Source organism: Spermophilus citellus, assembly GCF_964194105.1.
Source record: "Spermophilus citellus genome assembly, contig: SCAFFOLD_130, whole genome shotgun sequence".
NCBI lineage: Eukaryota > Metazoa > Chordata > Mammalia > Rodentia > Sciuridae > Spermophilus > Spermophilus citellus.
The window spans coordinates 373,351-399,594 of NW_027672818.1; the positions used below are offsets into that span (position 1 = coordinate 373,351).

A 26,244-nucleotide genomic window follows, 5' to 3' on the forward strand; every position below is an offset into this window, starting at 1 on the left:
CATATTATAAACTTTTAAATTATACTTTTAAATTCCTTACTCCATCAAATTATAAGCTCTGTTGAAGTAAACACTAGTTCAATTTCTTTCTTTATTTTCTGTCTTTTTTCATCACTATTGTACACACAACATCTTGCACAATGCTGGGAACAAAGATGTTTTTAATAAATATCCTTTCAATGAACCAAAGGATAAAGGAATTCAAGGATATAGGTAAAATAAATTTTCTCCAGTTAGGGATGTTCTCCAGTTTGGGATTTCTATTTGAGTAATGGGAAATTGCATACATTTCAGATTAATGCATTTTAAAACTTAATCAAACTTCCGTTATATAGATCTCTAGAACATTGTACTTCCTAAATTGATTATCCAGTAGACCTTTCCCATTTAGAAACTTTAGAAACTAAACAATGTGAAAACATTTCATGAGAAGTCAATCAGCTATGCTTTTATAGAGGTAAAGTTTAATAATTAACATGTTTATTCTACAGTACTTTATTGTATGTGGGATCTAAAATAATGGGAGCTATGTCAAATCATAGAGTGTAAGGAAACTACTAAAATTTAATTTCTGTTCTAGAGTATTAGGTCCAGAGTATTAGCAAAGAAAGGTAACATGATGATAATAGCAATAATAATAATAAGATATATAATATATAATATTTTAGTTTTTCCATAAATAATAAATATTACTCATAACATAAAATATTTAAAATCTATGGATCTCCTAAGACCTTAACAGACTGAACTTTCCCATTTGTTAAAATTGGTGAAAATATTTATGAGATCAATATAGTGATTACAAACACCTGCATTATGAATCTATACTACTGAAAGAGAGGGAAAAGAGACTATTTGTCTTTTATATTATTTTCATATATCATCCCCCTTATATGATATATTTAGAAATACCTATTTTCAAAGAAAATGTATTTATAAATGCAATTAAAAATATCTACCTTTATATCATCTAGCATACTTTTAGGTTGTCATAGTAGTTTTCCATGGCCAAATTTCAAACATTAATGCTTAATTGCTTGAATTTTCATGAAGTTTTTGTTTGTTTGTACACATTTTTTTAATCATATTAACTTGGACATTTTTAAATTTCAACAGTATTCTCATTATTACAGTTCTAGATATTATTGCTTTACTAGATAATTGAATTGAAATTTGGTACTACTCTAGAAGAAATTAAAAAAAAAAACACTATGTTGACTTTTTTCCTTTACATCCTATAATAACAAAAATAAAACATCTCACCAAACTTATCATTTTTTGGCTGTTATTTAAAAAATAAGAAAGAAGCTATCTTTTCTTTTATTTCCTTTTGTAGTAATTTCTGCTCCAATGTCAAATTACAGTCACTTGTGCAAAAGAAAAGTAGTTGGATATGGATATATTTCAAATAGAGAGGATTTTAGAGAAAAAAAAAAAACGGTAGCATTCCAATAAAGCAGTGGGCAATTTTAGATGCAAAATATACTTGCTCATTCAGTTTCACAAAGGAAAAAAAACTACCACCATGTTCAAATATAAATGCATATTACCAAGAGATATTATGGATGAATTTTCAGCCAAATTATAATTTAATGTAAATGGATTTTAATGTAATTTGTACTAAACTAAGTGTTCTGAAAAATACATGGGTTGAATAAAATATAGTCCTATCACATAAGGAATTTGATATATTCTATAAAACATAATCCTTATTTTTGATGAATAATCAGATATTTTTTGAAATATTTTTATTAGTGCATTATAAACATAATATTGGGATTCATTTTGACATAATCATACATATATGGAATATAATTTGCTCCAATTCAGTCCTTATTGTTTCCTCTTTCACTCCCCTGCTCTCTTCCCTGTTACCTTTCCTCCACTATCCTGGGCTTTCTTCTCTTTATTTATATCTTTTAAAATTAATGTGTTATAGACATGTATAAAAGTGAGATTACTATATGATATTTATATAGATACACAGAACAGTTTGGTCAGTTTCATTTCACCATTCTTGCCTTTTCCTGTCCCTTCTTCCTTCCCCTCAATCAAATTCTTCTACTCCAATGATCTCTCATCTCTTTTCATGAGATCCACCTCATCCCCATTTTTTCTTATTTTTGTATAGTTTCCACATATGAGAGAAAACATTTGACTTTTTACTTTCTGTGTCAAGCTTTTTTTCATTCAGTATGATGTTCTCCAGTTCCATCTGCGTACCAGCAAATGCCATAATTTCAATATTCTTCATGACTTAGTAAAACTTCATTGTGTATATATCACTTTTTTCTTCATTCATTCAAATGTTGACGGGCATCTGGGATGATTCCACAACATCTCTCTTATGAATTGATCTCTTATAAACATCGATGTGGCTATGTCACTATAGTATGCTGATATTAGATCTTATGGATATATACAGAAGAGTGAGATAGCTGGATCATATGTTGGTTCCATTCCTGGCTTTTTGAGACATATCCGTACTACTTTCTAGAATGGTTACACTAATTTGCAGTCCAACCAACAATATATAACATTTCCCCACATCCTCACCAGCATTTATTATTATTTGTATTCTTGATAATTGTTATTCTGAATGGGGTGAAATTAAATCTCAATGTAGTTATAATATGCATTTTGCTGATTGCTGGAGAGATTTAATATTTTTTTCATTTATTTTTTGGACACTTGTATTTCTTTTTTTTTTAGAAATGCCCATTTAGTGGCTTTTGCCCATTTATTAAGTAGGTTGGTTATTTATTTATTTATTTTTATTTATTTATTTATTTATTTATTGTTAAGTTTATTGAGTTCTTTATATATTCTGGATATTGATCCCCTCTCTGAGAAGCAGGTGACAAAAATCTTTCATTCTGTAGGCTCTCTCTTCATGCTCTTGGTTCTTTTGCTGTGCAGAAGCTTTTTAATTTGATGCTGTCCACATTTTGATTCTTGATTTTATTTCTTGTGTTTTGGAAATCTTGTTAAGGAAATAGGTGCCTGTACAAACATGCTAAGGTGTTGGGCCTACATTTTCTTCTATTTGTTGCAGATTTTCTAGTCTAATACCTAAATCATTTGTCTACTTTAAATCACATTTGTGCAGAGTGAGAGAAAGGGATCAAGTTTAATTCTTCTACATGTGAATATCTAGTTTGACCAACATTATTTGTTTAAGGCTGTCTTCACTCCAATGTATATTTGTGGCCTCTTTGTTAACTATCAGATGACTGTATCTAGGTGGATTTTTTCTATTCTATTCCATTGGTCTTCATGTTGGTTTTGGTGCCAATACCATGCTTTGTTTGTTTGCTTATTTGTTTTTTGCTTTGTTACTATAGCTCTGTAGTATAATTTCAAATCCAGTATTGTTTTGCCTACAACATTGTACTTCTTGCTCAGTGTTCTTTGGCTTATTTTTCCAAATTAATTGTAGGACAGTTTTTTTCCAGTTCTCTGAGGAATGTCATTGGTATTTAGATGAAGACTGCATTAAACCTTTCTAATGCTTTCTAATGCTTTGGTAGTATGGTCATTTTGAAATATTCATTGTACCTATCCAAGTACATGGCAGGTAGTTCTTCTAAGGGGTTCACAATTTCTTTCTTCAGTGTTTCATAGTTTGTTTTTGTTGTTGTTGTTTATTTGGTTTTGTATACATCTTTTACCTCCTTTGTTAGATTTATTTCCAAGTGTCTTTTGAGGTTATTGTAAATGGGTTAGTTTTCCTAATTTATTTTTCAGCAGATTCATCCTTGGAGTATAAGAATGCAATTGATTTATTATTATTGACCTGTATCCTGTATTTTACTGAATTAATCTATGAGCTCTAGAAACCTTTTGTGGATTTTTTTGTTCTTCTAAATATAGGATCAGGTTGTTAGCAAGCAAAGATAATATGAGCTCTACTTTCCCATTTTGTATTCCTTTTTCTCCTCTTGCCTTATTGCTCTGGCTAGAGTTTCAAGGACTATACGGAATAGGAATAGTGAAAATAAGCATCTCTTTTGTTTCCTGTTTTTAGAGAAAATGATTTTCCCCCCAATTCAGAATGATGTTGGTATTGGGTTTGTTTAATATAACTTTACAATGTTGAGGTAACTTCCTTCTATCCCTTGTTTCTCTAGTGTTGTAAACATGAGTGGATAGTGAAGTTTTTCAAATAGTTTTCTGCATTATTTTCAGATAATCATTTGAGTCTTGTTGTTAACTATGTTTTATGTGGTAAATTGCATTTGTTGATTCATGATACATTACTTTTTTAAAAAATATTTACTTTTTAGTTATAAGTGGACATAATATCTTTATTATTTTATTTTTATGTGGTGCTGAGGATCAAACTCAGTGCCTCACGCATGGCAGTGGAGCGCTCTACCTCTGAGCCACAATCCCAGCCCCATGGTACATTGCTTTCTTAATGTGTTTTTGAATGTGATTTATCAATATTTTATGTCCTTGAAATCATATGAAATAAGAATGTGTTACCCCTTTCCTATGTATTTTTTCTCTCCAGTACATTATCTTTAGGGGTATTGGCCTGAGGTTTTCTTTCCTAGGTTTGTCTTTGGGCAAACCATTATTAATTGTAAAACTTGATAGAAAAAACTAAGACTATTATTTGAGTTCATTTAAAAGTGATTGGGAAAAGATTGTCTGTTAGGACTTGAGTTCTTGGGCATTTAGTACTCAGGAGGGTGAAGCATATATGCTTTCATTAGGTTGGAATAATAAGGACAAAAGAGTGGTAATTTCATGATACATTAAGGATATGCGTTTAATTGACATTGGAGGGAGCCAGCCTCAGCAACAGCGAGGCATTAAGCAACTCAGTGAGACCCTGTCTCTAAATAAAATACAAAATAGGGCTGGGGATGTGGCTCAGTGTTCTAGTGTCCCTGAATTCAATCCCCAGTAACCCCCCCCCCAAATTGCCACACATGTTCTTTTTTTATTGGCTGAATATATTGCCTGTAATTTCTAGAATTAAGTAGTAATATGCTAATGAACATTCTTGTCTTACTTTTCACTTTAATAAATTGCTTTTGTTGATGCTTCTGTCATCACAAAACATGACTTATTTTAAGAAAATCATATTAAGAATCCATAATTTTTCTATTTTTCTAAATTTAAAAATCAATAATGTTAAATTTTACAAGAATATTTTATAAGTTACCTATATTCTTGATAATAAAATTTAAGATAATAATTTTCAATCAGGAATATGAGTAGTGTTTCCACTATTGTCATGGTGATATGTATGGAGAAAGATTTTGGTTTTCTTATTTTAAGTATGACATACACTTTTCTTATTGGATGTGATAATTCTTTTAGGTGATTTTGGAATTCACTAAACAACAGAAAGAAGAAGACTCAATTCTAGTATTTAAGGTTACACTGTTAGGAACAGAGATGACAGTAAGAACATTTGACTTAACTGCAGTGTCTTATTTAAAGAAAATCAGCTTGGATTACCATGAAATTCAAGGTAATAGTTTAAAAAAATAGAAATAATGGCCAGTAATAAAATAGCACTTTTGTGTGTCTGAAGCACTTTTATTTACATAATAAATAATAGCAAATACTGTTCTACAGTATTCACTACAAATAATAACTTTCAATTTTTATAACAATGCTGTGAAATAGGTAGCATTATTATCTCCAGTTGATATCTAGCAAAGTCATAGATTGGTCAGATTGGTCATATAATTTATCCATGAATGAACTGATAAGTAGGCTTTAGGCTGATTGCCAAGTTCAATATCATATAACTCATGAATGGCAAAAGCATAGAATTTGTCTCTGGTATTATGATATTGAATGTCTTGTTTTATTTAATTGTGTTCATGTATCAACAAGAAGCACCAGTTACCCAAATTAAAATGGTAGAATGCAAAGTCAACTCTTAGAAGTTTTTGTAGTTTGTTAACCATTTACGTTGTGTGCTCATATTTTTGAAGCATGAAGGAAGGGATAAATCCACATAATTAAAATGACCTAATATTTGCCTAGTGCTTTTGTCAAATATAAAGACCTATGTTTTATAATTTTAAGCCTTCGTTTGGAAGAAAATTGTTTTATGTTATTAATATTCTGTAGGTATTGTCTTAATACAGAGTTTACATTACTGCCTTAAGGGAAAATATATAATTAATGTATTTCTAAGCCTTTTTTTAAGGGAAGGTTGAGACCTCAGTGGACAAGGGAAAATTAGATGTCTTAGAAGCAGGAGTTATAGATTGTGAATAGTAAAATGTGGATGAAATGGTGGCTCTATCAGTCCTCTCTGTACAGCTTTTGGCGGCAGTACGTTGGCACTTCTACATAAGGATTAGAGGACATTTAATAGAACTTCTTATTCTTAAGATAAAAAGAAAGTTTTAATAATTCTCCTTCCTTAAAAAAACCTTTTCTATGTAAATTGACTCTCAGCCTAAATGAAGGAAAATTATTTAATTTTCTCGAATAAATTACTTTTTGTAAAATTTTATAGTGCAATAGGATATTAGATTGTTTTAGTCCAGCCTTTTTGTTATATGATTGAGAAAAAAAAATTAGTAGCCTTTGGTAAGGATAGAGATGAACTAGAAGTCATATTTCCTGATTCTTAAACCTATAGTCTATTCTGCTGCCCTAGACATGCACAAGACAGCCTTAAAAATATGTAGGAGATGTTTTTATTATTTTGAAAACAAATAAAAAATCAAGCAAAAGTAAATATGAATGTTTTTAAAGTAAGTTGTATTTCTTAAATAAAGATTTGTAATTCTCAGTAACCATGAAAATGTGAACAGATATTTTTTTAAAGCTTAACTAGTATTTTTAGAAAATAAAAAGATACCTAGAAAGTTTCAAAATTTTAGAAGAGCTGTTTATTTGAAAGCCCTTTTTCCTTTTTCTTCAATTTAGGATCTAGAAAGAAACCCCTTCACTTGATTAGTTCTTCTGACAAACCTGGATTAGATCTTTTAAAAGTGGAATATATTAAGGTAAGGACCATAGAATGATTGTATATTTGTTGTATACTCAAAAACTATACTCTGAGAAAAAAAGATGACAGTGTATTACTAATGGTTCTGGATGTGTTTTCATTTTTAATTATAGGGATAACTACTATTTCCTCTTCCATTTGTGTACCTTCTTTCTCTTTCACTGTAATAGCCCTTCAGTACAGGGCTTTATGAAATCATTAAGCTACTAATCCCCAAAGGTGGAAGCCTGGGATGAAGTTGGTGCTGTTTCTGTCTTCTGGGGCATATTCATGTGTCTCCACTCACTGTATCCAAAGGTGACATTTGGCCTAGTATTCTTCATCAAAAGGAAAAGTCAACTTAGATTGGGTTAGAGGAAACTGCTAGGATTGACAAGAGACTCAAATATATCAAATGAAAAAGTAAAACAACAAAACTAGAAGAATAGATCACATGAAAAATGCTGAAGAAGAAACTGATGGTATTTGGTTGCATTTAGGATTAGTTGATTTGTTTAATTAGTATTCACCAGCTATTTATTGAATGTCTGTTATCAAATGCCTTTACTGTTAGGCACTTGAATACAGATATGAGAAATACTCTTTGTTCTCAAGGAAATTATATACTAGAATGGCATGATCGGCAAGGAAACAAACAAATATAACATTGATTGGTGGACAACATAACTGATTCTCTAAGAAAGAAAAGCACAAAGTAGTGTAGGAGCAGAAAGTTAGGGAAACTAGTCTGGCCAAAAAGTTTCTCACAGGTGGTAAATTTTTTGAGTTTAAATTTACTATGTTTATTCCCAGTAGATAGAACTAGAACCAGGGGTGGGTTATGTGGGTTAGGATGGGAGATGAATGTTTTGTTTATTGTTTGTTTGCTTTTTACTCAGTATGAAGAACTCATTGAAACAAAACATTCTTCAAAGATTACAATTCCTTGTAGGGAGACAAGATTTCTTTCACTGGAGAGATATATTTATATTTGCCAAAGACTTTTTTTTAAGTAATTGGAGTTGATCCTAGGATTTTGTATACTAGGCAAGTGCTTGTTCTTCCACTGAATTACATCCCTTTCCCTTTTTATTTTATTTTGAGAGAGTGTCTCACTAAGTTTCCTAGGCTGGGCTTGAACTTAACAATCATCTGCCTTCGCCTCCAAAGTAGCTGGGACTATAGGTATGTGCCATCACACCCACCTCTGCCAAAGACTTTATAGAGGGATTTAAGCATTAAGTAATGGATGGACTCTATGGAATTTATATTCTCCAGCCTTCAGAATTCTTCCCAGAATTCAATGAATATCATCCCAGGCTTGAGGAGAAAACATTTACATTATTACAATAAGTTTTTTGGATATAACATTAAAATAATGACAGTAAAATTAAATATATAAAATAGATACAAATATATTTATAGGTAAATTTAAATAAATTAATCAGAGATTATAAATAAAGGATTTATTTGCTTTGGTCTTAGTTCATTCCTTAGAAATTTTCTTTCTTTTTTCAGGCTGATAGGAATGGACCAAGCTTTCAAACTGCTTTTGAAAAAACGGAACAAACACTTAAGGTAAGGGATTTTATTAAACAAATATATTCCTTTTGAAAATAACCTATTCTGGAAGTGTTCACTGTCCTCTAAGGAATATTGATGGGTTATTTGATGAGACCATTGAAAGTTATAAATTAACTTTGTAGATACTTAGCTTGCTCTGTGTCTGTGATTCAGTTTATTAAAGCAGTTGTTTTGACTTACTGTATCATATCCTACTATAATCTTTTCTAAGATTTCAGTATTATTTCTAGGGAAGGGAGTACTATAGAAAAGGTAACTTTGATATGTAGAGAACTAACAGGATTCAAAATGATGGTGGAATGATGGTGGAATGTGATGGACATTTTATTAAAAGTACATATATAAAAACACGAATTGGTGTGAATATACTTTGTATACAACCAGAGATATGAAAAATTGTGCTTTATATGTATATTAAGAATTGTAATGCATTCCACTGTCATATATAAATAAAAAATTAATTAAAAAAACTAGCAGGATTCTAAACAAACCAAACTAAATAACATCTTGTAATATAGGAGTGAAGAAGTGCATAAGGTATAAAGAAAGGTGGTAAGTAATTTTGAAGCTATTACTTCTTAGGCAGTACTGTAGAGGAAAGAAGAAGAAAAGTACTTGTGTGTTACACTAAAACGAAAATGAGAGATATGACTTTAAGTGAATGCTTTTGAGAGAGGGGAAAAATCTGCCATAATCTTCAAAACCTTCCTTTTTGTGGTTTTTGTATCAATTTAGTGTTTTGAGGAAATGAAAAATTGTTTTCTGTGAACAGATTTTGATTTTATTTAAATGTGCTATTAGAAAGCCACACATTCTTGGAATTAATATGTGTTCCTACCTTCGCTTTAAAGAGTCTTTGTTTTTAAAACATATAGTACTTGTTTCTTACAAGTCATATATTCTGTGTTTGTTTCTAAATGATGGAACCATTATTGTGGTTTTTGGAGATCACTTAGTAACTGGGAACTTACAATTGTATCTTATGTATTTAAATTTTATTGGTGCTACTTTTGGAATCATTTCTAATCATATTAGTAGCCCACAGTGGTCCTGGAGTTTTGTAGTAGTTCTGGAGTTTTATTTTCTGATTTATATCTTTTAAATAATCATAATAAATGTGCCATTAAGATCCAGTAAGGGGGCTGGGATTGTGGCTCAGCAGTAGAGCGCTCGCCTAGCACAGGCGGGACATGGGCGGGACATGGGTTCGATCCTTAGCACCACATAAAAATAAAATGCATTGTGTTGTGTCCATCTACACCCAAAAGATAAATATATTTAAAAATCCAGTAAGGCATTATGGATGGCTTATGTTGAATATCAGGATGGTCATGAGAGGCACATTATAAACTCCGTTGTCATTATGCTTGGAGGATGGAGTAATTAAGTTGTTGTGGTATTCTAATGTACCCCTCAACTGTGTGGGTGTAACTTGCTTTCCATGTACTCCCTACTTTATAGAGTCCTGAACCTTCCTCTCCTCTTTTCTTTCCAGGTGGTAGAAAGTCTGCTGGGAGCCTCTGGGCGGGGTGGGGGGTGGGTCACTGTGTGGAGTACAAGTTATAAATGGTCAAATAAAACTAATTTTCTTCCTAAAACATCTTTTTAGGTGGCCTTTTCATCTTTAAATCTCTTCTTGCAAACACAAGCACTTCTCTCTTCTATTAACTACCTGACAACCATTATTCCATCAGATAGTCAAAATGTGAGTGTTGTCAAGGAGGTACAGATTTCAACTGAAAAACAAAAAAAATCACCTTTGCAGAAAGGTATGAAAAATGTGTTTTGTTTATTGTTAGCAGGGGTTTTAGTACTCTAGGGTGAAATGAGGAATCTTAGAGATCATCTAATTTAATCATTCAAATGCATGCCCTCCCCCTCATTGTGCCTTTTTCTTCAAATTGAATCATATGTGAGCACCTGATCTATAGGGTAAATATAACCCATGCTATTGTTTTTGAAAATGTTTGTTTTTTTCTCTTATTTTGGTGGTGGTTGCCTTTGAGAGGGTAATAGAGGAACAAGATCTGTATTTATTCTGAGCTCTTCCCTCCCTTCTCAGTGGCTCCTGAAGAGGTTCCATTTCAGTCTTCCCTGCCATTTTAGACATGTGGAAATCAAGAACCAGAGACCAAAGGAAGGGGTTCAGAGACAGCATCTAATTAAACAGGTTCAGATTTTAGATCAGAAAGAATTCCATTCAAATTCTGACTCTTTTACTTAAGGTGTGTGACCTAAGTAATGTCTAGTGTCTTTATTTATTTATTTTGCATTTTTTTTCTTTACTTTCTTTGTTTTTGCTTTTAACTTATAAAAGTAACATACCTCTGTAGGATATACAAAACAAAAGTATTTGAGATCTTAAAGAGTTTGAGAATTTAAAAAATGTGTATTTACATATATTTAGCAGAATTGTGGTTCAGTTAATATGGAGAAAAAAGCTTAACAAAATTTAGATTACTGGAATCTCACAGTGATAGAATTCTTTGTTTTATTTTTAGTGATTGTATCCTCTAAAGATAGTGATGTTGTTGGGTTTAGGCTGTTTGCCAAGTTGAATGCTTTCTGTGTCATTGTTTGTGATGAGAAGAGCAATATTGCTGAAATCAAGATTTAAGGTAAAGATCTCGTAGTACTAAAAATTCATTAAGAGATAAGCCTGCACACTCATTCTCTTGTGATCTTCTTTCCTTTCCTTCTCTCTCTCTCTCTCTCTCTCTCTCTCCTCTTTCTTTCTTTCTTTCTTTCTCTCTCAATACCAGGGAGTATACAAATGGAGTGCTCTGAGCTGTGAAATACCTGCCAGTGTGTGATTAGACTGGATGCTTTCTTTTTGGACTGTAGAAGTTAGTCACAACTTGACCTTAAAATTGAACCACACACATGTGCTATGGCCTTCTGAGAATTGTCTAGGAGGTGGAAAGGAATACTAATGTTAATGTTAGAACACCATTGATGGGCTGGGAGAAGCATCAGTTCAATTTAGTTGAAGGTCTATGTAATGCTTCATCATTACTAGACCTTTTTAAGCTCCATATTATCTTCATATATAATCATATAATTGTATGTCATATTTATTCATTTGTACTTTAGGCAAAGCAAACCTATAATGTAGAAGAAAATCTGTGAGCCCATTATGTTCATTTAGGCAAATCTGCTAAACTCATCTAGGTTTTCTCCTGGCCTTAACTTTGTCAGTTTATTATAATCTGGTAAAGGTAAAGAATATGTGTAATATGTTTAATGAAATTCTTTAAGAATTTAAAAAAAAAACAGAAAGCTCTGGGTTTTTTCTTTTTTGTTTTGTTTTCTTTGTCTTGGCTTGGCAGTATATCTACTAGTCTGAATTTGGTTCATGACACTTTAACAGGCTCCATAAAAATGACCTAAAGTATAAAGGAGTTGTGTAATTCTGAGATATACTAAATGTGTTTTTTTCAGATAATTAGTTTTTGATAAATTTATAGGTTTGATGTTTATAAAGCTAAAACATATCTAATATTAGAACTTTATTCATTGGGATTTAGACATTGCTAAAAAGTTAAAACTTCAAAATAATTTTATACAATGGAAATAAGTATCTTATTTATGACAGATCTGTAGAAATTATAATAATAACATGTTTTTTTTCAGGCCTTGATTCCTCCCTTTCTCTTCAGTCAAAGAAGCAATCACTTTTTGCCAGACTGGAAAATATTATTGTCACAGATGTTGATCCTAAGACAGTTCATAAACAAGTATGTAATAGTAAACAGTTAATATTTTTGATGATTGTATATGAAATTTTTATAATTTATTTTTTAAAAACAAATATATTTCAATTAAATATTTATTTTTATAAAGGTTATAAATGTAAAACATTTTCTGAATGGGATTTTATTTTGTTATTACTTTCCTGGCTACAGAACATTCACAACTCTGTTTTTCAGGCCGTGTCAATAATGGGAAATGAAGTTTTTCGTTTTAATTTGGATTTGTATCCAGATGCTACTGAGGGAGATTCGTATACTGATATGTCCAAAGTGGATGCTGTGCTATCACTGAATGTTGGCTGTATTCAGATTATCTATCTTCATAAATTCCTAATGTCACTTCTGGTAAAATCATAATTTAAATATTGAGTTTTCAATTTAGAAATAAGTAAATCTGATAATTATGATAACAAATGTTATAAAGTCATTGAAAATAATAAAAAATATATATATATACAGAAAGTGTTATTGATGTGTCTATTTTTTCCTTTTATACTTTGTGTCCACAGAACTTCATGAACAATTTCCAGACAGCTAAGGAGGCACTGAGTGCTGCCACTGCCCAGGCTGCAGAAAAGGCTGCCATGAGTGTGAAGGACCTTGCTCAGAGGAGCCTTCGTGTTTCCTTCTACACTGATTTGAAAGCACCAGTTATTATCATCCCACAGTCTTCCATTTCCACCAATGCTGTAGTGGTAGATCTTGGATTAATCAGAGTTCAAAATCAATTTAGTCTGGTGTCTGGTGAAGACTCCTTAAATCCTCCAGTAATTGATAGAATGGATGTGCAGCTCACAAAACTCAAGCTTTCTAGGTATGCTCTTTCTGCAGTTATGGATTTAAGTATTATGTTAATTTTTGCTATGAAATTTTGTGATTGTTGAAACTCATACCTAACAAACTTCTATTACATATTACATACATACAGCTTTTTATTTTGAAAAATTTTAAGCCTACAGAAAAATTATAGAAATAGTACCATGAGTGTACTTTATACATTTCAGTAGTTTTACCAATTTTATATTTGCTTTAATATATGTATACATAGTATTATTATTTAAATCATATTTTGCTAACTGGTTTGAGAATAGATATCTTGACCCATTGCCCTTAAATATTTTAGAATGTGCCTCCTGAAAGCAAGGTCAGTTATATTGACTATAATATAATTATCAAATTATGGAAATGTGGTATTGGTATAATATTATCTAATGTGCATTCAATATTGAGGTTATACCTTTGATCCAGTGATGTCCATTACAGTAAATTCCCCCCACCAGAATCACACATGGCATTTAATTGCATTCTGTACTATTAAGAGGGATTTCTGTACTAATACACACTTATTCTGGAATGTCCTTTAACCTTTCTGTATTTTTCACGATTTTGGTGGTTTTGAAGAGTGTAGTCTGGTTACTTCCTGGAACAGTTCCTAATTTAGTTTTATCTGAGTGATTCATCATGGTTTGATGGAGCTTAGACATTATTGGCAGGAATACTTTGTAAGTAATTTTGTATCATCAGTGCTCACACATGACACATAAAAACACAAGAAGATTAGAAAATTATTTTCTACCCTATCAAATGAGATTTTTATCCAGAATAAAAAGGTAATGATTGTAAATCAAGTTCAGAAAACAGTCCTGGAGAAAAACTTTATGAAACTCCCTAGAAAATGTTGTTAGCATGCATTTTGCTAATGTTTTCCTTAGTCTTTGTACCTAAAAATATATAGTCATGCTTCACTTAATGATGGGGATACATTCTGAGAAATGCACATTTGGTTATCTCATCATTGTATGAACATCACAGAGTGTCCTTACACAAACATTGGTGGTATCAGCCAATCATTCCATGCGATCTCTTGGTCAGAATCTATATGGTCAGGATACACAGTAAACATGATACATATGATGTATGATGCTTCAGCCAATTTAACATGACATACTGTTTTATAGTAAACATTTTTTAAGTAGAAGGAGTACATTCTTAAGTAGTGAAAGACTAGAAAATATATCAACCAGTAACAGTCATTTATTATCACCAAGTATTATGTGCTGTTCGTAATTGAGCATGTTATACTTTTATGACTGTCTGTGTAGTAGGTTTACCTATACTGGTGTTACCCCAAATATAGAAATAATGTATTGCACTGTCTTTATGACAGCTACAGAGTCCCTAGGCAAGAGGAATCCCAAGGGACCACAGTGATATATGTGGTCCATCACTGACACATCATTATTGGCACATAACTATTTTTAATCGTTGAATAACAATTTGATGATTTCTCCAATGTTTTTAAGAGTGTGACTTTGTTTTTAAAATGTTTGCAGTTATCACTTGTCTGCTATTTAAAGATAAAGGTATTCATAATAATTTCATTGTTTATCAGATATTTTTTTTTATCAGATATTTTAATCTGTCCTTGCCAATGGATTATAAATTAATTTAATTATAAGTTCATCTTAAAGTCATTACTTAGAGTGGAAGATAGCTGCTTCACTTTGTTTTTTAAAATCATATGTTGTGTTTCCTCCTATATTTTTGCATATGTATCATTTCTGTTGGTTATTAGGACAATAATCCAGCCAGGCATCTCCCATCCTGATATTCAGCTGTTGCACCCAATTAATTTGGAGTTTTCTGTAAATCGAAATCCAGCTGCAAATTGGTACCACAAAGTGCCTGTTGTGGAAATTAAAGGACATCTTGATTCAATGAATGTGAGTACATGAGAGAAAAATCCTTCATCATTGAAATTGTAAACTCTGGAGACTTTCTTAGTATATATTCAAATAAATGGTAGAATATTTTACTGAATGATATAAGAATAATTCCAGCCAGATGATATACAACAGGGTTATTTTATTCTTTTCAGTACAATTTAATCTTCAGATAGTGTTACTTAACTTTCATATTTGTTATTATAAGCATTTGCAGAGATCTGTGTGTAAACTATTAACATATTCCTTTTGATACTATTTATTATAAACATATACTTTTATTTTTAGAATACCTAAGGTTCTCCAAAGATAATTATAGCATTGAGGGAAATGCCTATTTTTAATATTAAGAACAGTCTTTATTTCACTGGAATTGTTATTGTTTAAAAAGTGAAGTGTGTGCATTTTCAAAATTTGTCACTTTTAAAAGATCAGATTTCTTGAATCATAATTAACTTTTTATAAAGATAAGTCATTGTGGTTCATATTGACTTATAAATCGTTCTATAAATATTTTCTTTGAAAATAAAAATGTTTACATGAAATGAGTAGTGAAATACTTGAGTGGATAGTAATTATATAAATTTTTGATTGTTAGGTTATATTGTCCTTTGTGTTTTATTACTGAGAATTTGTTTTCTGCATTAAATTGTTTCATTGTACAATGAAATGCCTTTTTTTCTTTTTTAACATAATATCTCACAGGTTAGTCTAAATCAGGAAGATCTTAATCTTTTATTTAGAATATTAGGAGAAAATATTGGTGAGGCTACTGAAGACTTAGATAAAGTGAAACCAAGAATACAAGAGACAGGTAAGAGTCTGACAATAGGTGACATACTAAATGTGTCTATTTTATTTTATAATTTAGAAGATAATAATCTCTTTCTTTCCTTTTTTTGTGGTGCTGGGTAGCAAACCCAGAGTCTTGTGCATGTTAAAAGCACAGAGTCTATATCACTCATCTTCATGTATCCTTAGCCTGAAAAAGACAATATAAGAGAAGTAAACAAATATAATTTACAAATTGTAATTTGTATTACCAAGAAAGCAAACAAGAAGTTATATTTGGAGATGATTGATTCTTTTTAGTTAAGCAGTCAATCCATTGTCATTTTAACATTTTTTAAAAATTATATAAGTTGGTTGAAGAACATTAAGAAGGGGGTCAATATTCAGTTGTGGATTCCTGGGATAATTATTGTATTTACATGTACAGAAAAAAAATATTTAATTTGTCCTTGTTTATGGTAGCATACTTCTTGTGATTTTTAAGTAAGGCTTAGTAGTAAAATATTTTTAAGAATTGCACTTGCTGATAAAGTACCATTCCCTGATGATACTGAAAAATTATACTGCAATAAAATGAAGAGAATTTAAATTATTAGTTGTGTCCCTTTTGATTTAGCAATTAAGTAATTATAGTACAAATTGTAAGCTGTTTTACACATATGTATATACATGAATGTATCATGCACACACACACATAATTTTTTTTTCAAAAAATGGTAGCACTTGTGTGTATATGCAATTTGCTCATTTTTTTTCTAAATTATGTCTTGCGTTCATTTTATATTGGTATATGTTCTATATATGGATCTCCTTTATTCTTTTTAATGACTACCTGGTATTAGAGTCTGTGGAAATTTCATGATTTAGCAAGTCTCCATTTTATAAACATTTTAGTTTGCTTTCAATTTTTTCACTGTAACCATGTTGCATTCAATATCCTGTACATGCACTTTTACAAGTACTTGTAGGGTAATACCAGCTAAAGGGTATGTAATCTTTATTAATTTAAATTTAATTAGTAATTTAATCAATACAATTTAAAAACATAATTTAAAATTTTGATAGATCTGTCAGTTACCTTCCATAGGACTTGTACTGTTTTGTACTTGTACCAGGTTGTTCCTTTTTTTCCCCGGTTGGTACCAGGGATTGATCCCAGGGGTGTTTTAACTAATGAGCCCTTTTTCATTTTTTTTTTTTTTTAGTTTGAGATAGGGTCTCACTAAGTTGCTCAGGGCCTACTAGGTTATTGTGCCTGGCCTTGAATTTACAATCCTCCTGCCTCAGCCTCCTGAACCACTGGGATTACTGGTGTGCACCACCATGCCCGGCACCAGGTTGTTTTCCTATAACTTGTTAATATAGTGAATTGTCAGATTTTAAAATTTTTGCTCATTTGCTGAGTTAAAGATGATATTTCACTACATTTTTTCATCATTTATTTTTTTATTATAACATAACATATATGTACAGAAATTTTAAGTGTACAACTTAATGAACTTTTACTGTAGATACAACTATTCTGTCACCATGATACAGATGCTGCATGTCTTCAGCATCTCAGAAAGCCTCCCTGATGTCCCTTCCCAGTCAGTACCATGTGCCCCCAAATCCAACCAGATGTAACTATCATTCCAACTTATAATACTATAGATTATTTTAACTCTTCTTGAGTTTTACGTAAATGGAATTATGAATAAATTACTCTTGTATGTGGCTGCTTTTTTTCAACACCTCCTGAAATTCTTTTGATACTGTACTTAATAGTAGTTGGCTCTTTTTATTCCTATGTAATGTTCAAATATAAAAATGTATCCAGAATTGTTTTTTATCTATTCTATTTTTGATGAACATTTGGTTTGTTTCTATTTTTTGACTACTGTGAATAAAGTTGCTGTGTTGTTGTATATATCTTTTAGCATACAGTAATTCTCTTTATTTGTGGATTTGCTTTCCAGGGTTTTAGTTAGCTGTGACCAATAGTGGTTTGAAAGTGTCAAGTGGAAAGTTGCATAAATAAAAAACTTAAAAAGTTATAAATTGCATTCTGCTCTGCCAGGGACATTAATCATCCCTTTGCTTGGCATATCCACATGATATATGCTATTTTTCTGTCATTCATTTAATAGCTGTCTTAGTTATCAGGTAGATTGTTATGCTATCCCAGTGCTTATATTCAAATGACCCTTAGTATTTAACATGACCACAAAGTTCAAGTGTAGTGGAAACTCCTTGGTGGCAATTTTATCACAGATTATTTTTTATAATTATCTATATCAGGCTTGGGCTGTGGCTCAGCAGTAGCGACTTGACTGGCATGTGTGAGGCACTGGGTTAGGTTCTCAGCACTGCAAAAAATTAAATAAAAAATAAAAAACTTCTATCAACAACTAAAAAAAAATAATTAAATCATTGTTGTTAATCTCTTACTGTGCCTAATTTACAAATCAGACTTTATCATAGGTGTGTTATGTATAGAACTATCTGTGGTTTCAGGCTCCTTCTAGGTGTTTTATAACATATCCCCCTCAGAGGAGGAGAGGCTACTCTACTTATATGTTTTTTTTTTCTTTTGGATATGTAGATAGGAGTAGAAGTACTGGGTTCTATGTTAGGTTTTCATTTTAACTTTAGTAACTTATACCATATTATATCAAATGGTTTTCTAAGTGTTTGTACCAGTTTACTTTTAGTAATATATGAGTCCCATTTGTGTTGTATTCTCACCATTACTTGGGAATTGTCAGTGTTTTAAAATTTAGTCGTTCTGGTGGATATACAGTCATATTTTACTATGTTTTTTATTTGTTCCCTAATAACTAATGAAGTTGAACACCTTTAAATAAAAGTGTATGGGGGGTGATATTGGCTATTTGGATACCCTCTTGTGACCTGACTTTTCAAGTCTATTCTGTCATTTTTACCAAGGTGTTCATTGTTTTTATTGATAAGTAGGAGGTTTTTGTTATTGTTGTTCATCCTGGACACGAGTCCTTTGCTAGTTTTTTGTATTAAATATATGTGTACAAATGTTTTTTCCTTTCTGGTTTTCCTTTTAACTCTCATGGGTCCTTCGATTAATAGAATTTAGTAGACTTTGTTAACTTTAATAAACTCCAATTTACTGTGTTAAAAATGATCAGTGCTTTGTATTTAATATTTAAGAAATTTTTGAGTATTCCTGGAATTGTTTTGTAAGAGCAAAATATTTGTTATATTTTGCTGTTCACATTATGTTAGGAGCAGTGCTGGAAAACAATGAAAATTAAGAAACCTTGCCATAGGCATTGCTTTCTTAAAGGTAAAAATAGCAGTGGTTTTCTATATGGGTTTCTGGTGTAGGTGATATTTCAGGGTTCTGGTTTGCTCTTTCAGTGATCAAGATAATGTTAGGAATGATGTAATGATATTGAGGGTTGGTTGAAAGTGAAAGCTATCAAATCATACTGATGAATTTGGACACCACCCCTTGTAATCTGTGTGACACTGGGTAAGGTACTGAATCAGTCTGAACCCTCAATTTTTTTTATTAGTTGTTCAAAACATTACATAGCTCTTGACATATCATATTTCATACAATTTTTATCTGCATTTTGAGGACAATAAAGTTTTACCTTCAAGGAATATTATAAAAACTAAATGAGACCATCCCTGTATAAGACTTTTTTACAATATCTGGTGCCCAAGTATACTCATAGCAGAGACAACTGCTATTTTGTGTATTACAATTTAAAAAGCAATTTTATTGTATTTCAGGATGTGCTGATTTCAGAAAGACAGCATCATATTCATATGACTTTTCTTTTTTGTTGTAGTTGTTGTCTATAAAACCTCTCCCATGTCATTACTCTGTGATTTTCCCCAATTTCTTACCTTTTTCTTGGAATATCTTCTCTGTGTGCAGGTCGTTGAGCTCTACTTGGATGGTACCTCTTGTGTTAAACCTTTCTTTACTTATTTGTAATGGTGTTAAACCTTGTTCTGTGCTTTCTGTGCATTTTATATATTTTTATTAACATTTGCCCTCTTAATGTCAATAAGTGCGGTCTGCTTGTTTTGCTTGTGTTTTAAATATATGTGTCTTGTACTATACCATGAGTTTTCTAAGGGCTAGAGAGATGACTGATTTCTGTATTTTTAGGCCTTTGCCAGATCCAAAGTACTGATATTTGTCCTGTGAAAGAAATGTCTGATATGAGTTTCTTTTGAACATCTTTAGGTAAAATTAAAGAGCCCTGTGAAACCTCTATATCACAAGATGTGCATGCTTCACAAGATACTTTAACAGCTGGAATGGAAGAAATTAGATCTGTAGATATCATTAATATTTTGCTGAATTTTGAAATTAAAGAGGTATGTAATTTTCATATGTTCTTGTAAAATGAGGTAGATAAATAATGGATACTTAGAATTACCTCTTAAACTTGTAAATAATAGGCAGAGAAAAATCTTACACAGTTTGTTTTCATGTAGCAATGGTGCTTTCAAATTTGAGGGTTTATTAAAAATGAGTATATATAGGGTGTATATTATTTCATAGTTAAAAATGATAGTATTTCATGTAACTTGCTTTTTCACTATTATAATTCTAGGACAGTTGGAATGTGGCTTGCTTTGCAGTTCCATAAAAGAAAGGCAGGAAAAGGAAATAATGATTGAGAAATCCTTTGCAAATGCTAGAAACTCTTATGGAATAAAATACAGTATGTCTACACTTTAAAACATGTTTAATACTATATGGTATAAATGTTTATTACTATATAGCATATGCTTTCCATTTACAGATTCTTGAGGAAAGAATAAGTGGATTTTCCTCTTCTTTATTCACACATTGAACAAATTGTATGTGCTAGATGCCAAAGATGCAGAGGCAGAATGCAAATTCAAACAATTGAAGTATTTATGTTTTCATTTAAAATGTACTCAGAGTAGTGTATGACATTGGAGCTTGTGGTATGGATGGTAGTGAGGGGATGTTCTAATAGGGTTAGGAAGATTTCCTAGAAGAAGTGACATTTGAGTTGAGTTTTTAAGGAAAAATAAATAGTCTAAAAAAGGGGGATCAGAAAAGTGGCTAGGGTAGGGATAGAAAGGAATAGGCATAAAGTTTTGAATAAGTGAGAAAGCAGTAGATCTAGGGACCTGCAAGCACCTTCCTCTAAAATCCCTTCATCATTAAATATTTGTGTTCTCTGAGCTAAAAATTATAAGCTTTTTATGCAAATGGATTCTGTGTTTTTGAACTGAAATACATGCTTGTAGTGTTGCTAAAAGGGTGTTGAAACTAACTTTATTATATTAAACCTCCAGTATTTTCTCTGGTTAATATCAGAGTTGCTAAAGATTTTTAAGTTTTGACAATTCAAACATTGTTAGATAAATAATTCTGTTTCCAAAGTTCTTAATTAATGTGTGTATGTAAAAAACCTGTAAGTCATTTTAATATCATTTTTAATATATATTATGATAGTTCCTGTCCTTTGGGACAGTGATTGGGGTAGAGGGCGAGAAATTTGCATCCTCCAGGTGAATACTTGATGTTGTCTGAAAACATTTTTGGTTCTTACTTACATAGTGGGAGGCTGCTACTGGGAACTGGTGGATAGAGGCAGGGATGCTGCCAAATATCTTACAGTGCACAGGACTGTAACAGCCCCCTGTTATGCATATTTGTTAGCTTAAAAATGTCAGCAGTGCCACCATTGAGATTTCCTTGCCTTAGGAGTTCTATACAAATTAGCTGTTAATCTCAGAATTTCAAATGAAAGCCATCCATCAGACCAGATTATCTGGGAATTAGGCCAAATTGCTATTTATTGTCATTTTTGTACTTTACCTTTGAAAACCACTAGAAAATAGTGGTGATGCTTCAAAAGTTTTAACAGTTATATGTGCCTCCTGAGGTAAATAACAATAAACAATTTTCAGGCACAAATGGAAATAAATGTTTTTACATTGTTTGAATCTATTGGTCATATTACTCTGTATGGTTATTAAATTCTTGATTTATCTACATTGCATATTAATGAGATTGTTTGTGGTAATACTGATGCATCCTTTTAGGTTGTGATTACTCTGATGAAAAAAGCAGAAAAGAAAGGAAGGCCTTTCCATGAACTCAATGTTCTGCAGCTTGGAGTAGAAGCTAGAGTTAAAACATATGAAATGACTGCTAAAGCTTATCTAAAAAAAATTAGTATGCAGTGCTTTGATTTTACTGGTGAGTGTGAAGTTTTATTTGTGTCAATTATTCATTAGGCAGATGGTCTTTTTATCAATATTAAACATTTATTTATGTCACCATAGTCATTTAGATTAAATTTATTACAGTGATAACAAGGAATTTGATATTTAAAAAATGTACCTCATGTAATTATCATAAATAAAGAATATATCTAAGTATATATTTAACATAAAATGGAATATACCTAAAAAATTAACCATGTCTGTATATAACACTTCAGTACTTATAAAAGGCACCATTTCAACATAACTATGCCATTAGAACTGACATTTTAGGAAATCAGAAATCAGGTACAGACCCCATGGACTTTTTTGAAAAGTTAATTTACAAGGAAACATGATTTCTTATTTTTAAAATCTGTTTAAATTAAATGAGGTTTTAAATTTGTTGTTTTTTACATTAATGCTTGCTTGTAAAAATGAAAATTAAATAATACAGAAGAATAAAGAAGGAACAATTTAACATTATCTTGTAGTCTCATTCCTTTCCTCCCAAATAAACATAAGTTATTGTTTAGTGGGTATCCTGGACCTTTGTAATTCACTTTCTGAATTATAGCAAGCCAACTTTCAGAGTTTTTATGAGTATTTAAAGTTTATAGAAACTCTTGAAATATCTTACAAGCAAACTTACACTGAGAGTAATTCTTACTTTTCATAAACTTTTTAGGTTCATTCCTTAATATATTATGACTTGTTCAAATGAGAGTAATAACAGTAGTACCAAGTGTTGTAACAGTTGTAATTGACTACTGCTAGGTTTGTTCATTTATCTCTTATTTTTATGGAGCTTCTTTTTTCAAAGCCAGGCTTACTGAGACATCATTTCTATATAGTAAAGCTAATTCATCCTTTTCTGTGAGTTTTGATAAGCATACATATTTGTAACTGGCTGGTCCTGTCTTAAAAGATGGTTTGAAGTGTTTAAAAGATGTTACCTTGTCTTTTTCCCTTCTAGACTCTAAAGGAGAACCTCTTCACATTGTTAACTCTTCTAATGTAACTGATGAACCTCTCCTGAAAATGTTGCTAATCAAGGTACCTGGTTTCATTTCTAGAATTCTTGAATATTTAAGTATATGAAGTAATATATATTGCTCTCATATTTAATGTTTCAATTTTCTCCCTCCCTTTTTTTCATTCTAAATTGGTTGATTGTGGTGAATTTTCCAATCATCTTAAGATCCCGGATACTCTATTAGCCTTCTGAGTTATCCTTTGGTGCTGAATAAATATGAGTAATACATAGTTCTGCTGTATTCTGAAGTGTGTTATAATCTAGAAGACTAGCATTTCTCCTACATTTAGGTTTGGTCCACCTAATCTACATATACTAGCGTTTCTTCCAGAGTAGGATGAGGAATTTGAGTTTTTGTATCTGTAGAATGCGAGACATGCTTTATGTGGTCAGTTTTGGGGACATGTTCTTTTTTTTCCTGTAAGTAGTATGTTTTTACTGTTTTAATAGCATACTTTGAACAGTTTTAAAAAATAAAGTGTTTTCAATGCATTACATTTTAGTGTTTGTAACCCAATGCTTTAATTATTCACTATTTGTAGGCGGACAGTGATGGGCCAGAATTTAACACTGTTCATGACAATACCAAACAGAGACTGAAGGTAAATTTTTACAATTCACTATAAGGCTGGGTTCATAATGAGTAAATGTAGCTTTACAGCCATTTTCAATTAGAAGATTGTAAGTTCTAAAATTAGAATAAGGGTGAAAATAATAATAGATTTAATTTTATAGATAATATAAGTGGATGGGCTTGGAGAAGTAGCCCTGTGGTAGAGTGCTTTCCTAGCATGTGCAGGACCCTGGGTTTACGCAGCAACACACACACACACACACACACACACACACACACACACAATATGTAAAATAAAGTAGTATAAAATAAATAAAATAGGTGGATGAAGAATTCATTTCTGAGAAAAATATTTGTTTCTCATATGTGAATTATTACTTGTTGATTGTATATTTTTAAAGGGAATTTTCTTCCACCATGGTTATTTGACTTGGTGTTGATGGACATATTAAACATTTGAATTATGTATTGCTTTAGGATTAGAACAAGTCTAGGCACAAGAATAAAGCATGGCCTCATTCAGACATTGCTCACAGTCTATTGAATATATAATCAGTCTTGGAATGCTTACTATATCTTAAAACTCATCAAATCCTTTTGAGTTTAGAATTGCAGTGGCACATGGGAGTGGGCTGTCAGGTTGTTGTCTGGTAAGGATTAACATTGCAATAGTAATCCTAAGGAATAACATGGTAATAGTGATTCTTTAAAAAAAAAATTAAAGCCCTTTAACTAAGCTAATTAGTTGTATATACGTATATGTTGAGGTTTAAGGTAAAAACATTGCATATCTGGAATCTGCCTCTCTAATTGTTCATTATCTTAGGTTTCATTTTCATCCTTGGACTTAGTACTTCATTTGGAAGCTTTACTTTCCTTTATGGATTTTCTATCATCTGCTGTTCCATCCTCTGAGTCTTCCTTTTCTGAGAAGGAATCTGAGCAAAAACCACTTGTGGGGGAATCTGGAAGTATTGCCATCAAAACTGGTATTAGTTTTTGCCTTAATGTCTAATACTGTCATATATAAACTTACATTTTTAAGCTAAGATAAATATTTAACATTTTGATATTATAACTGCTCTGTCAGGTTAGTTTCAGAGAAAGCAAATTTTATCTTTCTGGAATTATAGGGCAATTTATTGAAAATTTTGAATAAATGTTTAGTATTGATCATTTATATTCAATTTTACTGTTTAGCTTTTTCATTAAATAGAAGTTGTATATAATTTGCATTGACATATTTTTGCAGTTTTTAGTTCAATGAAAGTGAGAAAAGTTAAAATATGAATACAATCATGCATGGAACAAAGGTCCATTAGTCCTGCCTTGTGCTCAACAATTATAAGGGCTTTGTGGGTACCAAAGAAGGAATGTCACAGAAGGAAGACACTCACTTTGGTTTCTAACCAAATCCATATTTTGATCACACATAAATTTGAGCACATATTCCTCAGACATATGACTTGTGCTATGAAATGTTAGAGATGGAAGTATCCTGAGTGAATAAAGATACATTGGCCTGTTTTTAGGCCAATATCATTGAATTAATTTTTCATATTGTATATTTTAAATGTCTAACATCGAATAATTTAATTTTCAGACCATTACCAGTTTGACATCTGAATTACTGGCATCTTAAGTATAAAACTGTTAGTACTACTAGATCTGATACAGGGATCTGATTTTTTTTTAAATCATGGAACAGAGCAATTATTTTGTTAAAACTGCAGTAAAAGAGTTTTACCTTCTTTGTCTTTAATGTATTTTCTTGCCACAGTAATATCTTTAAGAGATAATATCCTGAGAAATACCTCTTCTTTATTTAACATTTATATGACATATACAAAGTACAGTTCAGTGAAAAATTAGTATTTAGATTCAGAATGAATTACAAATACTATTAACCCAAAGAAATTGTCTGTTTTTTCATGTTTGGTCTCTATGGTTTTATTGTGCTAAAATAAATGTTAAGGAAAAAAAATTGTCATCATATTGGTGATTCAGGACTGATACCCCCCTGCTCTGGCAGTTCTGTGGGAAGGTTCTGTTTTCTTCAGGTAAGACAGATTTGTAGGAAAGTGTATTCTAAATTTATTAATCAGGACCTGCACTAAAGTAGATTAAGGTAATCAGTTCAATTGTGATTCTTACATCTTATTTTATGTGTTTTCCCCCTAATCGTCAGCCTTTTTGTGTTCATGTTTCATTGAGTTTGTTGTACAAATTTTATGAAGCAGTAACAGTAGCTTATAATATAGAGAAATGAATTGGTTCTATAATTAAATAACATGTATTAAAATGACAGTACTATGAATTTTAATAACTTCATCAGTATTATAATTTTTCATTAATTGTTCTTTGCTGTAATATGTGATATGAAAAGGAGCTCAAAATCAAAGTTTTCAACTAAAATAATTCTAGAATTTGAATTTAGAGGGTTATCTTTTTCTTAGAAGATGAAAAAAATTATCTAGTAAATAGTACATGAAGGTCTTATTATTGCCTTTATTCTTCATTTAAGGGGAACATGCTAGTTTTTGTCTAATTAGTATTTGAAAATTGATTCAAATTCATATTAACTATGT

General features: G+C 31.1%; 1 protein-coding gene across 1 annotated transcript in view; it reads left to right on the plus strand.

Annotated features, from left to right (window-relative positions):
- LOC308640559 (intermembrane lipid transfer protein VPS13C-like) overlaps positions 1 to 26,244 on the plus strand; it is a gene marked incomplete at its 5' end in the record, with an annotated part of 103,313 nt that overhangs the window by 17,253 nt on the left and 59,816 nt on the right. The window contains 16 exon segments of the mRNA XM_081312422.1: positions 5,335 to 5,488; positions 6,910 to 6,989; positions 8,489 to 8,548; positions 10,164 to 10,323; positions 11,056 to 11,168; position 11,172; positions 12,188 to 12,291; positions 12,484 to 12,651; positions 12,816 to 13,120; positions 14,882 to 15,029; positions 15,735 to 15,843; positions 20,041 to 20,174; positions 21,885 to 22,041; positions 23,023 to 23,102; positions 23,625 to 23,684; positions 24,483 to 24,645. Coding sequence (XP_081168548.1) covers positions 5,335 to 5,488; positions 6,910 to 6,989; positions 8,489 to 8,548; positions 10,164 to 10,323; positions 11,056 to 11,168; position 11,172; positions 12,188 to 12,291; positions 12,484 to 12,651; positions 12,816 to 13,120; positions 14,882 to 15,029; positions 15,735 to 15,843; positions 20,041 to 20,174; positions 21,885 to 22,041; positions 23,023 to 23,102; positions 23,625 to 23,684; positions 24,483 to 24,645 — 1,996 coding nt within the window.